We start from the raw sequence: 12,257 nt of genomic DNA on the forward strand, positions 1-12,257 counted from the left end.
GTGTGCAGCTTTAGCAGCTGGATGGTTCCATCGTAACCGGTCTTAGAAGAATAGATCAGGGGCAAATATCAAGTAAGGGTCCCCAGACAACGGATTAAAGGTCTGGTGTTGAGGAACCAGGACGTGGCGATGAAAAATGGGTTATTGGAACAAGAAGCCGTAAGTGTACAAAGGAAATAAAATAGGAGATTTTTGGAATTATACTATACATTTAATCCCAGTGAGAGGGGCTATGGCTAGACTAACATCGAAACCACTAGTAGCTCCCTATGAAATAGAGGAACTGAAAAAGAAAGGAAGGAAAACAAGGAAACAAGAACAGTTTGCTGGTATTTGTGGGGTGTATGCTAATATTTATTTTTACTAGTGCTGTCAGCATTAATCTCGTTAAAATGACATTAACTGACGTTAACGCGGCAAATCTCCATTAGCAAGTTAATGTGGATCGCCCTGTGCGAGGGCTGCACAGTGTCAATGCCTTAGCATGGCTCGTTAATGCGTTAGCTCCATGCAGCGCCTCGCACGGCACGATGCCTGTTAACTCGCTGACGGCGTTAACAGGCCCGCGTCAATGCGGTCAAGTCATGCGGTTAAATCATTTTAACGAGATTACCGCTGACAGCGCTAATTTTTACTACTTATATTTATTTGTCAATTCAATTCAGTTTTATTTATATAGCGACAAATCACAACAACAGTCACCTCAAGGCGCTTTGTATTGTACAGTAAATTTATTTACTGTACAATATCCACCAGTGTGTGAATGTGAGAGTGAATGAATAGTGGCATTGTAAAGCGCTTTGGGTGCCTTGAAAAGCGCTATATAAATGCAATCCATCATTATCATTATTATTTATTTACTCCCTCCATCACATAGCAACAAAAAAAATCATTGTTTTTGATAAAATTGACCACATGAGTTAAAACAGTATCAACATGCACGAGTCCACATTCACATCTATTTTTGATGACTCGTGGGCAGGATACATCATTTAGGCTCAACCAGTGTTTGGCAAGTTACTTTGATAAAGGAACTAGTTATAGTTACTAGTTACTACTTCAAAAAAGTAACTGAGTTACAATATTATAAAAGTAACTAATTACTAGGAAAGATAACTAATGCAGTACTTCAAAAAACTGCTTGACCTTCTGGGGTCCTGGGTATAATTGGCCGTTTTTGACTACTTTTGATTTTACCTCTACTTTTCACCTTTAAAAACTATTTATCGTGCCTTGTTCGGTACACACTCCAAACACACTAAACATCACAAATCTCTCACATCTCAAAACTTGCTCTCTCTCACTGCCGTCACTCCCAAAACGTTCCCCTCTTCCTAAACAACCAAATGCCATGTTGCCATTTTTTGATTGATCTTTCCACCAATAGGAAAGCGATGTTTTTTCTTTTCCTTTCTTTGTTGGTTGCATGCAGAGAATGCTTGCCAGCGCTGTCCTTAGAAAACGATGTTTGTACCATTTGTAACCCTAATATAGTTTAAAGTCCATACTTTTAACACAAAAATAGAGACACAGCATCTTGCTTCTATGTCATCTTAAGTTGATAATGTGATTGGTTTACCATGACTACTTTATTCTCCCTCAGCCAATGAGCAGCACTCATGTGATTGCCCCCCCTCCCCCCCCATAGCTCCCAGTAAAATGAAGAAAGCTTCAACCGTCTGTGTGCTGAAAAATAGTCTGCACTGCATTTTTCTTTTTATTAATGGTAACAGCATTGCAATGATAGAAATAGTAATTAGTTACTGAAAAAAGTAATGGAGTTAGTGACTCTATTACTTTTAACTCTGTTATTCCCATCGCTGCGATCAACACAAAAAGGCTTTGTGCCATATTGGGTTTCATTGCATTCAACACCTGATAAAACAGAGATACGAGAAACTGTTGTGCTTGAGACATCTGAATATCTTCATCTCATGTGTGGTGAAGCAGTGCAGTAAACAAGCTGCTAATCAAAAGGTAATATGCTACCACCTGCATGCCATACAAACACACATACAGACATCTAAAACAGATGCAATAAGAACCTGCAATGCCAAACAGAAATAAATATCAATAAATAGACATGTTACCAAAATCAGATGCAACCGCAGCATTGCAAGTGAGAATTATACTGGATTTTGGAAGTGTTAGGAGCTGAGAGTATCATGTTCGTTTAAACAATACAGGAGATGCATGGATCCGGCTTTTATGCATGGTAAACACTGAAGTTCATATCACTGCAGAGGGTACATAAAGCTGGATGCACATAGATCCCAGACCTGACAAAGTACCCAGTCTACATGTGTTTTAACCTTGTATTCTTTGCAAAGGCCAGGAGGTGATGACACCTTTGAAGCAGTTCTGAACTAAAGAAGCCTCTTGGATGAGAGGTGAAAAAAGCCTTAAAGAAAGTCATCTTTTTTTCAAGCTCTTAAGACTGTCATGACCTGGGTGACTGAGAAGCTGCACAGACTTTGGAGTCAGAGTTGAACAGCCTGCAAATTGTAGAAATCTTATTTTCTGTTTTTCTAGCTAACTTAGATTAACTCTAAGAAGATGAGTGCTCCTGTTTGCTGCAGATTATGAAGGAACCCGTGAAGGTAAAACAACAAAGTGAGATTATCCAGCCTGTCAGCCAAACAGATTCACTACTTGGTGTATTTTAAATGTAAACTCAAAGTTAAGCTTGAACATATTTTTTGACATGGATAAATTCTTCCACATGCTTCCTTGTTTGTTTATGTCTAAATTTGAGTGTTTGTGCTTGGAAACATCAAAACAATACATTTTTACGTATATTCTGTGCTTTTCAATAAAGCGAGACACAGAAGTAAAAAAACGAATACTTTCTTTGTTTGTACCAGAACTCTTTCAAAATGCTGCTGTCATGACCAATTTAGCCACATGAGGCTGAAGTAAGGACTACTGCTCTAATGACTCGTAACAACCCAACAAATTGATCCAGTTTCCAAGAACTGGTCCATAAATTGTTTATTTGCATGTTTAATAATCCATCAATGCTGCAGTCAACCCGAGCAAAAGGAAGCTACTCCAAGGTGCTCTGAACTTAGCAAGATGACTGACAGCGGTCAACAAGAAACACCCTCCCCTTACTCACCCAGTCTCCCTGCTGACACACCAGCGACCGAGTGAACACATGTCCTGCTCGTTCAACACTTTCCACATGACAACCATAAATCCAGGAATAGACACGCAACAACACACACCACACAGTGTATATGGTTGCTACAGCAGCTACAAGGTCTTTCTGTGGCATCAAAAACTAATGTCACTGCCTTTGTTTTAGATTTTAAGTTCAGTGAAACAATAATTTGTTCATTTGTTTTCTTCTAAACATATTTATGAAAAGGTTTCCTGCAAAAGACAACTACACGTAACTGACATGTAGTTTTATACTCCACCATTAGGTGGCAGTCTCTGCTATATTTTGGGGGGCACTGTGTAAGTTCCACCAAATTCACAGCAATACTGGTAACAATGATAATTAATGATAACAATAATTATATAAAAACATCTACCTAAGGAGCTAAACTGGCATTCAAGCAGTGGAATAAATGAACACACACATTATTATGACTAACACAAGACTCGAGTGCTGCTCTCTGTGCAGGACAGGTATTTTCTTCTTCCTCGGTCCTCTAATGAAAGGATTAGTTTGATCATACGTGTTTCTGTTTGTTCCCAAACTCTCTCAGATGATTGGTTCAGTCTTGATTAAACAACTTAAAGTACCAAGAATCATAAGATATATGAGATGATTGACTGAAGTATTTACTTCAAATAAAAAGTACTCTTTCTTTTCTGAGTAATGATATTTATAAACTGTGTGATCGCGGCAACAGACACGAGGAAACTGTTGATCGAGTGCTGATATTGTTTCAAAGCCTGTGGTCAAATTATCATAAATACTATAGAGGACACTGGGTGCAGACGTGTATATGACTGATACTTTCAGCCAATTTAACAAAAAGAAAGAAATTAATCAGGATTTGTGGAAGTAATCAATGACAACAGACAGAGTTGATGGAGGTGAATGTGTGAAGATCATGTCACTGAATCCTAAGGAGGAGGAGATCCTCAACATGTGAAGCTGTCAGTATTTCTCATGTTCCTTTGTTTCTCATGAGTGAATATTCTCTGTGTTCATTTCTTCTGAAGAAAAGTTTTTGTACAAGAAAATCTACAGCTGATCAAAAGAGTAGAAAAAAGCAGTGAAAATGTTTCTTAGGCCTCAAACTAGACTGTAACTGTAAACTCATTATATTAACGATGATACTTTGAAAGGTACAGTTTGAAACTGCAGTACAATCAAAGAAAAAGACAGCAAATGTGTATTTTTATTCATGCCTCCAGCTTTATTAGAAAGTAGAAAAAGCAGAAAGTAGAAAAAGATGTTTGTTTTTTTGGTTTTCAAGCAACAGTAATGCAAAATGAAGAAAAGAAGATTTTTGTGTCTTTTTCAACAAACCTGTCCACAGGCCTCATCTTCAGTTTCAGTTGGTTGTATATGTTTGACAGTCTGAATAATCTCTGTTTCATATTACAATCGTGGGTTTTGTGTGCACATAAAAATTGCTTCTCCCTGGTTTTACTGCAGCCGCACTCATCTGCACCAACCAGGAGCACTCATGTCTGGGAGTTCTTTGAATTATTTGGAAAAATGATGATTAAATATAACCATGTTTCTGTCTGGTTTGTGTGGTGAAAATGGTAAAATTTCAAACAGTGTTTCCAATTTTGTTCACAGTAGGACTAAAATGTGGTTCATGCAGTGGACTAACCAAGTGCAGAATCTATTTAAAAAAAAGTATAGCAAGCTGGCAGAAACTAAATTATCATAAACTATAAGAGGAACAATGAAATGGATAAAGGTCTACAGAGACAACACTGACAGATGTAACATCAAATCATGCTGTGGTTTCACACATTTAGAATAACTTCATCGTGGTTTTGATCCAGTACAGCTGTCTCCCTGAGATAAACGAGTAGACTCCAGGTTTTTTAATGATACCACAATCCTCTCCAAAAGAAGTGACTCCAACCAGCGCTCCATCGCACAACAGCGGCCCTCCTGAATCCCCCTGCAGCAAGAACAAACACATGACAGTGTTTCAGGTGTTGAGCTGAATGAACATTTACCTCAAACAAGGAAAAATACATGTATTCTTCATACGTACCTGACAGGTATCAGCGACGTTTGTACCATCTGAACCAGCACATATCATGTCATCAGTGATAACAGGGTCGTGGTTGTAATAATCACAAGAGTTGCACGTCTGTCTGTCCACCACGGTCACATTGACAGACATGAGGACGTCTGATGGTTGTTTTGTTTCGGTTCGTCCCCATCCAGCCACCAGACACCTGCTGCCAGCTGCCGGGTCTCTCACAGTGTTGCCAAACTCGAGCCACTTCACTGCCCTGGTTTCCAACACCGGTTTGTTAAGCTGATAAAAAAAAATTTAGTCTTGAATCACCACTCATTTATTTATAATACTTTGCTTTGAAAATATAAAATATGTGCAGTGATGTGTTGAAATGTGTCTATACACACATTGAAATATATTTTATAATTTAAAGAATGAAACTAAGTTTTAGTTAAGTAAGCAAAACCTGAGTTGGCTGTAGGAGGTACAGCAGGTTATCTACTAATCGGATGGTTTGGTGTTTGATCCCTGGTCTCTCCAGTCTGCATGTCAAGATACTGAACCCCACGATGCTCTCTGATGCTATGTTAGAGTGTGAGTGTGTCAGTGTTAGAAAGCACTTAAGCACAGAAAACAAGTGTAACCATGTTGTGTAACACTCTGAGAGCTCAGGTAGAGTAGAAAGGTGCTAAATAAGAAGCAGTGCATTTACATCATTTGTATCAGACCCTGATATATCACCTTACCTTCAGCAACATGAGGTCATTGTCGTGCTTTGCACAACAGTAGTCAGGATGAGGAAAACTTTTCTCGACGACTCGGAGTTGCTTGGAATGTTCGTTTTTCGTTCTGGAGTGGGCTCCCAGCATCACCCAGTAACTCCTGTAAAAGAAAAAACACAATCTGGTGATGAAGGTTTACATATTTAAAAGGTTAACAGGTCAGCGGCTTCTAAAACAGTCATCATAGTTCCTTATTATTGTGTATTACTACATATGGCTGGGTTATAGCTGTTACTGAGCTTTGGGTGAATCTGCGTTATTTTTTCTTTTTAAGCTGAATGAAGAAATTTAAATGTACAGAAAGCACATTTCTGCTGCTGTGGCCCTGATCTCTTTCTTTCAGTAACTACCCAGAGCTCGTGACCACAGGTGAGGGCAGTGACCTCTGGGTAGTTACTGAAGGAATAATAGTCTGTTGAAAATAAATACTGCATTATTTTTAAAATTGAGGAAAATAGGACCTCAGATTCTTACCCAGTGCAGTGGGCAGCTGTCAGCACCCACTGTGGATGGATTAATGTCCCTCCACACCAAGAATTAGTCACACTTCTCACATAAGCCATGTAAGGCAGTGAGTGTAGCCTGACTTCTTTCCCATTAATAATCTCAGACCCACGACCTGAAACAGAAACAAAATATCAGGACACATGAATGAAGAAAAGATGAGTGAAACAAACACACTGCACCAACTGCTCTGCAACACTGAAGGAGATCAGCAGTGTGACTTTGCATTATGCTCGTTTACATGAAGATTAAAATTACCAATAGGTAAATAAATTACAGTAGAAAACATCACTCACCTGGCTGGATGATGAAGAGGAGCACACATGAGATGAGAAGACTGAAATTCTTCAGGCAGGACATTTCTTCTTCTTCCCTCTCTTTGATCAGACGCTGAATGCACTGAAACTCACTGTGATGCTCAGCTTTATATGTTCAGCTCATAGGATGTGGTCTGACCGTGGAAACGAATGAGTCAAGAAAACAACACTCACTCAAACCTTCAAATCGATGGTCAGGAGTATCAGTAATATCTACACCCCCAACTCCCCCAACTCCACCCCCTTTCAGAACAACCATATGTATTTAATTTGTGAAATATACTGGGGTATTTATAACTGGCACTATTTGCGTCTATTAGAGCCTTTTTTTATATATATATATATTACTGTTATTAAAATATATTTTTTATATATTACAAAGTTGCATTCTGTAACTTTGTAATATCTTGTATTATTTAGTAAACTTCAGGAATGTCTTAATTCAGATCAAACTGAGGTTATTGTACTCGGCCCTGAAAATCTTAGAAATATGGTATCTAAGCAGATTCTTACTCTGGATGGCATTACCTTGGCCTCCAGTAACACTGTGAGGAACCTTGGAGTCATTTTTGACCAGGACATGTCCTTCAATGCACATATTAAACAAATATGTAAGACTGCTTTCTTCCATTTGTGCAACATCTCTAAAGTTAATAATGGATTGCATTTATATAGCACTTTTCAGGACCCCTCAAAGCGCTTTACAATACCACTATTCATCTACTCTCACATTCACACACTGGTGGAGGCAGCTACAGTTGTAGCCACAGCTGCCCTGGGGCAGACTGACAGAGGCTAGGCTGCCATACTGCACCATCGGCCCCTCTGGCCAACACCAGTAGGCGGTAGGTGAAGTGTCTTGCCCAAGGACACAACGACCGAGACTGTCCGAGCCGGGGCTCGAACCGGCAACCTTCCGATTACAAGACGAACACCAAACTCTTGAGTCACAATCGCCCCGTTAGAAATATCCTGTCTAGGGATGGGTATCGTTTAGGTTTTATCCGATACCGGTGCCAAACCGGTACTTTTGAAACGGTGCCGGTGCTTAAACGGCGCTCGAACCGGTGCTTAAAGAATGGAGAACACAAAATTGGTCCAAAAACCTCTCGTGTTCAGCTGTTTTTTTGTAAAAAGATAACAATGTTAGCCTTTTCTGCAGCTATGGGGCATATATGGTATCACTCTTGGCTGGAAGCAGTGCTTAAACAATGGAAAAAACACAAACTTTGTCCAAAAACCTCTCATGTTTAACTGTTTTCCACTTTTTCTTTGGTCATTTTAGCCTTTTTGGCCAGGGTGAAGGGAGTATCTGCCATCAAACAAGAAGACAGCAGCATGTAGCTATGATGATGTTTGCTAGTTCACCTTACATGCATTAATGTAATAACGTGGTTAGCCTACTCAACGTAAATTAGCTACTCACGCAGAGAAGAACGGCTGCTGCTGCATCATCATCCTCATCATTTCTGCTACACTGGCAGGGCTAGGGGCCAGGACTCTCCTCTTCGGGGTTTTTGGGGGATGTTGCATAACAGGCAACCCACCCGCAGTAGATGTGCTCGGTGTGAGGTCTCGCAGCAAGCTATCAAATACGGCGCATTTCTGGGCTTTTAAAAAAACGCTATGCGTCGCCAGGTGTTTCATCAGATTCGAGGTGTTACCTCCTTTGACAGTATCACAGTATCAGCTTAAAGCACTTGTTGCTGCTGAGTTTGCATCTTTTGCTGTGAAGTACAGCCAGACTTTTGACCGCTTCGCCTTGGGCATTTTTAATCTGTAGCTCTGCTCTAAAAGAACGTACGTACCTGGCCCCGCCTACTATCCTCGGAAAGGTAAAACGATTGGCTAGAATCTAAACTGTATCACAGCTCAGGAAAAAAAAGCAACGAAAAAAGCACCGAAATGTGCGCTGCTTTTCGGTCTGGTTACTACCGTGCCATCATGGCACCGGATACCGGTACCCATCCCTAATCCTGTCTCTGAGTGACGCTGAAAAACTACTTCATGCATTTATTACTTCCAGGCTGGACGACTGTAATTCATTATTATCAGGAAGTCCTAAAAACTCCCTGAAAAGCCTTCAGTTAATCCAAAATGCTGCAGCAAGAGTCGTGACAGGGACTAGAAAGAGAGCAGATTTGGATTCAGGAGACGGACACCTGTCCGTGAATTGCTACCTTATCGTGGTAGAGGGGTTTGTGTGTCCCAGGGATCCCAGGGGCTATGTTGTCTGGGGGCTTTTGCCCCCTGGTAGGGTCTCCCATGGCAAATTGGTCCTGGGTGAGGGACCAGACAAAGAGCGATTCAGAAGACTCTTATGAAGAGAACATCGAGGGAACAGTTTACCCTGCCCGGGATAGGGTTACCAGGGCCCCGCCAAATACCACAGCTTCAAATACCTCGGAGTTCACATCACGCAGGACCTGTCATGGTCCTGTCACATCAACACCGTGGTGAAAAAGGCCCGACAGCGTCTCTACCACCTCAGACGCTTGAGAGACTTCCAACTGCCCTCCAAGGTGCTCAGGAACTTTTACTCCTGCACCATAGAGAGCATCCTGGCGGGAAACATCTTAACCTGGTTCGGGAACAGCACCATGCAGGACAGACGAGCTCTACAGAGGGTTGTGCGGTCAGCTGAGCGCACCATCCGCTCCGAGCTCCCTGACCTGCACTCAATCTACAGCAGGCGGTGCTGGACCAAGGCCAGGAAGATGGTGAAGGACCTCAGCCATCCCAACAACAGACTGTTCTTTCTGTTGAGGTCAGGAAAGCGATTCCGCTCCCTGAAGACCAACACAGAGAGACTGAGGAGGAGCTTCTTCCCGCAGGCGATACGGTCTCTCAATCACACCACCACACAGTCCTGACCCACACATACAGTTCTTACACACACACTGGACTTTCTGGACTTTGGTTTTGCACAACACTGGTCACTATATTCTTCATTTCCGGTTAATACTTGTACAGCTGCTGTTATTGTGTATATATTTATTTATATTTAGATTTCTTCATACATTCTTATATAGTTCTATATTGTGTATTTTGTTGTACAGTTATTTTATTTTCAACTTTAATTTATATATTTATCTTTATCTTATTCTTCCCAGTTAAATTTACCCTTCATTCTAATTTGTGTTGTACAGTTATTTCATTTTTAACCTTAATTTATATTTTATTCCCTCCTAGTTTAAATCTACCCTTTTTAATTTTTCATATTTATTTCCTTTCTTATTCATAGCCTTTTCCTTTTTTGTTTTCTTTAGGTCACGAGCAGTTGTCCAAGCATTTCACTACATATCGTACTGTGTATGACTGTGTACGTGACAAATAAAATTTGAATTTGAATTTGAATTTGAATTTGAATTTGAGCCAGGCCCAGGGAGGGTGCCCGAGGGCGAGCGTCTGGTCGGGTGGCGGCCAGGAGTGGAGGCCCTGGCGGACTGATCCCCGGCTGCCAAGACTGGCAACTGGGACATGGAATGTCACCTCTCTGGTGGGGAAGGAGCCTGAGTTAGTGCGTAAGGTTGAGAGGTACCGGCTAGATATAGTCGGGCTCACCTCTACGCATGGCTGGCTGGGGCTCTGGAACCAGTCTCCTGGAGAGGGGCTGGACTCTGTCTCAGTCTGGAGTTGCCCCTGGACAACTGCTGAATAAGTGAAAACCTGTAGTGATCCCGTACGTGTCAGTATTGGGACAGTTAAGAAGCATTTTTTAATGTTTATTTATAAGATTTTAAGTTCAAAATTACATAAAATCACACCAGACAAAGGACACAAAATTCAATGAAAATAACATTGAAGCACAGAAAAAAGAAAAAACCCGAACAGGAAAACAGGACAAGAAAAGAAAAAATACACCGGTTAGCCAGTCCAAATCAAAAGTTCCAGAGAAATGCCAGTGTTCAAAGAAGATGATCTTTTGTTTGAGCTTATCCAGGGCAACAGAGAGTTCACCAAGTCCAGAAGATGTGGAGAACAAGTCCAAGAAAGAATCAGGGTCCGACAGAAGTGCAGCTTCACACATAGCTTCACACAATTGCCCGGTGGGCCGCTGGTGATTTTTTGTTTTTATGGGCCGATGGATTTTTTTTTTTTTTTTTTTTTAGGAAGGGTATATATAATGAAAGGTGTTGGATTTCCCAATTGGTCATGATCGACTCTGGGCTGGACCAATTACAGCCGAGGAGGCTGAATGCACCCGCCCCCTTGTTTAGCAATCACGTGATTTTCGCGCATTGCATGCCGGGAACTCGTGGCAAAACAATCCAAGTACCGCATCAAATGCAAGCATTTGCAGCACCGCAAAACGCTCATTCTTCGATTCCAATAAATTCTTGTTTTTTCTTTGCCGCACAAAAAAGGAATGTACAAAACAAAAGGAGAACAATGCCGGTCCGTACAAAGACAGACTCGACGAAAAGACAAAGAAAAGATACGAGGAAAAAATCAAAGGAGTGAAAGGGTCAGACCCTTACGAGCACACAGAGGGACAAAAGACGTTAGCGTGCTGCCCAACTTTCACCACGCTCATATTTATAATTATACGGTTCTTTGAGTGAGTGCATACACTCATGAAGTTTAGTAACTTCAGGTCACTGCAACAAGCCCAGGTACAGTTTACCGACGGATGGGTACAGGACCTTGAAATGCACCGTGTAGAACGAAAGACCATCATACGAACAAAGGTAAGTTTACCAGTCTCACAAATCGTCCTCATAAATACACATTCGTTAACAGTTTATTAATAGGACCTTTGAGCTCAATGGTAATTAATTAGTAGTGGAAATGATTTCTGGTTCATTACAGAAATGTAGCAGTGACAATAATACTGTATGCTGTAATCGTACTGGGCAATTAGTGATACAAAACAACTGTTTTATCCTGTGAATAAAAGTATATGTTTTTGTCAATGTACCATAATAACAGAAGCGAAACGCAATATTGTGTCAGGACAATTCACTATTTATGCACAATAAACAAAGAAGCATAGCGCCACAATTTCTGTTCAGCGCCAGACTTGCTTGTAACCTATATCACTAATTATGTTAAGAAAAATGAAGTATTAACTACAACAGCAGACTGACCTTTGTGGGAATGCTTGGAGCAGACTAACATGTGAGCTGGAGTGTTCTGGGACGTTATATTTGGTATATCCAGACCATCCGTCGGCTCTTACTTCGGAAACATGGCTTAAAAAATTTCTCTTCAACGACGTAATCCGATAAAAAAAACGATCGGCTTCCCGTGGCTGTCATGCGACCGGCTGTTGCAGTTAATAATACAACAGCTTCTTGCCATTTTTTGCGTTTCTTTTTATCGCTGTGTGACTGAGTTCAATTGAAAGCCTGCGTGTGCTAGTACCTCTTGCCACAAGTTCCCAGAATCCTTTGCGGGTTTACCTCTGAATGACGTCACATTTTCAATCTTTATCCTGGTGGGCCGGTCTCTAGTCAGAATGCCCGGGCCGATTTTTTGTCCCA

The 12,257-nt window shown here is 41.0% G+C and overlaps 1 protein-coding gene across 1 annotated transcript; it reads right to left on the reverse strand.

Annotated features, from left to right (window-relative positions):
* Positions 1 to 4,949: 4,949 nt before the first annotated feature.
* On the reverse strand, positions 4,950 to 6,814 carry LOC308404218 (granzyme K-like; the record flags this gene model as incomplete). The annotated part of the gene is made up of 5 exons (XM_080894149.1): positions 4,950 to 5,102; positions 5,199 to 5,468; positions 5,915 to 6,050; positions 6,425 to 6,569; positions 6,751 to 6,814. 5 exons carry the CDS (start codon positions 6,812 to 6,814, stop codon positions 4,950 to 4,952), a joined length of 768 nt encoding a protein of 255 aa, XP_080750275.1.
* Between the last annotated feature and the right edge of the window lie 5,443 nt (positions 6,815 to 12,257).

Source organism: Rhamphochromis sp. 'chilingali' (genome assembly GCF_963969265.1).
Source record: "Rhamphochromis sp. 'chilingali' genome assembly, chromosome: 10".
Lineage (NCBI taxonomy): Eukaryota > Metazoa > Chordata > Actinopteri > Cichliformes > Cichlidae > Rhamphochromis > Rhamphochromis sp. 'chilingali'.